Here is a 2,500-nt window from a genome sequence, read left to right as displayed (position 1 = left end):
ATAATAATAATAATAATAATAATAATAATAATAATAATAATAATAATAATATTTTATTTATTTATTTTCCAAATCCTGTGTTTTCCGTTTTATTTTTTTTCTGGATTATTTGTTGTATGCTTTACCACGAATTTATCATCAAATAATAATAAGAATAATAATAATCCCTAATTAAATCAATGTAAAAAAAATCACTTTTAACAGCTGCGCAGCATTATATTTTTGTCAAAACTGTGATGCAATTATTTTCAGGATTCTAATAAGAACAGCATGTCTTTGAAACTATATTATTACATTACAAATTTCTTCACTGAATCAATTTAACGCATCCTTTTAATTAATTTTATTTAACCGTTTGTTAACGGGCGGCTCAGTTCTGCAGGCCTCGAGACAGACTGTGAATCACTGCTTCATCTCCAGGCCTGTCAGAACGTCAGACTCGTTTTATCATCCTCCCGAGCGACGCCAGAGCCGTCTTCATCGCCGAGGTATTGAGCGAGCTCTGAAAGCCTGTGACTCCAGACGCCTTTAGACGATATATGAAGTGTCAGCAACAAGCCGTTAAATCACTGGATGCTTTCGAATGGGAGAAAAAACAGGCTTCGCCTGGCTCGGTTTATTGATTTTATCATTTAGTCGGAAACAGAAAATTCTCATGCGATTTGTGAGAGTCCGCAATTTTAAATGTTAAATAAATTCAACACGAATGCATGCTCCCGATTTTTTTCCCGTATGAATTGTTTTGACTCAAAAAGCAATAACAAAAATCATGTAGTAATCCATTTTTAAAATGCAATCAAATTGGTTAGATATACAATTCAAATTTCAAATAGAATTAACTGATTTATTGATTAATTTAGTATCTTATCGTGCACGGTTTATGTTAATCCAAATAAAAATGTTTTAGCTAAATTTTATAAATTTAATAAACATTCAAGTACTAAATATACTAGATGCACAAAAACATAAATAAATAAATAAAAATGAGGAAACTAGAAAAAACGAATATTTAAAATATAAACCAAAATTAAACATTTAGAAAATACAGACTTAAAAAGGCAAGATTTAAATAAAAACTAATTCAAAATATTAACAAAAAACTGTGATAGTATGTCAGTGGCACTGAAATAACACAGCCAGTAAACTACACTATTAAGTGAACTAAAATAACTAAAAAGAAAAATTAAGAAACTAAAAAAATATCCCTCGGTTAAAAGGAAGTCTGAGTTGTTTGAAAGCTACTTGCACGAACAAAAAAAATTATTATAGATTCAAAAGAATAAATAAATAAAAAAAAAAATAAAATAAATAAATAAATAAATAAATATATATATATATATATATATATATAATAATAATAATAAAAATAAAAAAAATAATAATAAAAAAAAAAAAACCCTTAGAAGCCCTAGAAACAGCACTGCTAGTCATCGAAGCGTTCACTTACGCCATGATGCCGGACAGATGAAACACCTCCGCCGACATGTAAGCCATGTAGCTGTAGACGAAGACGAACAGAGGCTCGATGACGCGCGTGTGCGAGGTGAAGCGGGACGTGAAGGCCGCCAGGATCCCGTAGATGGCGCCCACCACGATGCCCCCCAACGACACCACCAGAAAACACACGACACCCAGGAAGACGTCGGTCACGGTGATGGTGCCCACGCTGCTGTACTCCTCAAAGAGATGATACAGCACCTACGGACAGGAACGACAGCATCAGAGCCTCTGGGAGCTCATCCTTTAGAAATGTGCTTCAGAAAATAAATATTAAAAACGCATCACTGGCGTGCATCTCGAGGCAAACCACTGGCTATGATGTATTTTAAAATCAGTCAGTGCAAGCTGCTTTCAGTTAAAACGGCTCAGACATGCGTTTTAGTCTGGGACTAAGCTTAAGCTTTATTTTTGAATCTGAGGCTACCTAAAAAGAGAAAATAAATAAATAAATAAATAAATAAATAAATAAATAAATATAAATAATAATAAATAATAATAATAATAATAATAAATAATATGCATAAATAATAAAAATATATATACACACATATATACATACATACATCTACATATACACATATACATATGTGTGTGTGTATATATATATATACATATACATGTGTGTGTGTGTATATATATATATATATATATATATATATATATATATATATATATATATATATATATATATTATTTTTATATATATATGTATATTATATATAAATAATAATATATTTATATATATATATATATATATATATATATATATATATATATGTATATATATATATATATATATATATATATATATATATATATATATATATATATATATATATATATATATATATATATATATATATATACACACACACACACACATACACACACACACTCAAGTATAAATAAATGTATATATACACACATACATACACCACATATGTACATGTATATTTGTATCTATATATTTGTATATATGTAATATAGTATTACGACAATA

At 28.4% G+C, this 2,500-nt stretch overlaps 1 protein-coding gene across 1 annotated transcript in view; it reads right to left on the bottom strand.

Moving 5' to 3' along the window:
• Positions 1 to 2,500, bottom strand: part of slc9a1a (solute carrier family 9 member A1a) — a 43,238-nt gene that overhangs the window by 24,686 nt on the left and 16,052 nt on the right. The window contains exon 3 of the mRNA XM_043260880.1: positions 1,448 to 1,698. Within this exon, the coding sequence (XP_043116815.1) occupies positions 1,448 to 1,698 (251 nt within the window). The remainder of the gene's footprint in view (positions 1 to 1,447; positions 1,699 to 2,500) is intronic.

This window comes from Puntigrus tetrazona, chromosome 16, assembly GCF_018831695.1.
Source record: "Puntigrus tetrazona isolate hp1 chromosome 16, ASM1883169v1, whole genome shotgun sequence".
In the NCBI taxonomy this organism is placed as follows: Eukaryota; Metazoa; Chordata; class Actinopteri; order Cypriniformes; family Cyprinidae; genus Puntigrus; species Puntigrus tetrazona.
This window is presented reverse-complemented; position numbering and strand designations above follow the sequence as displayed.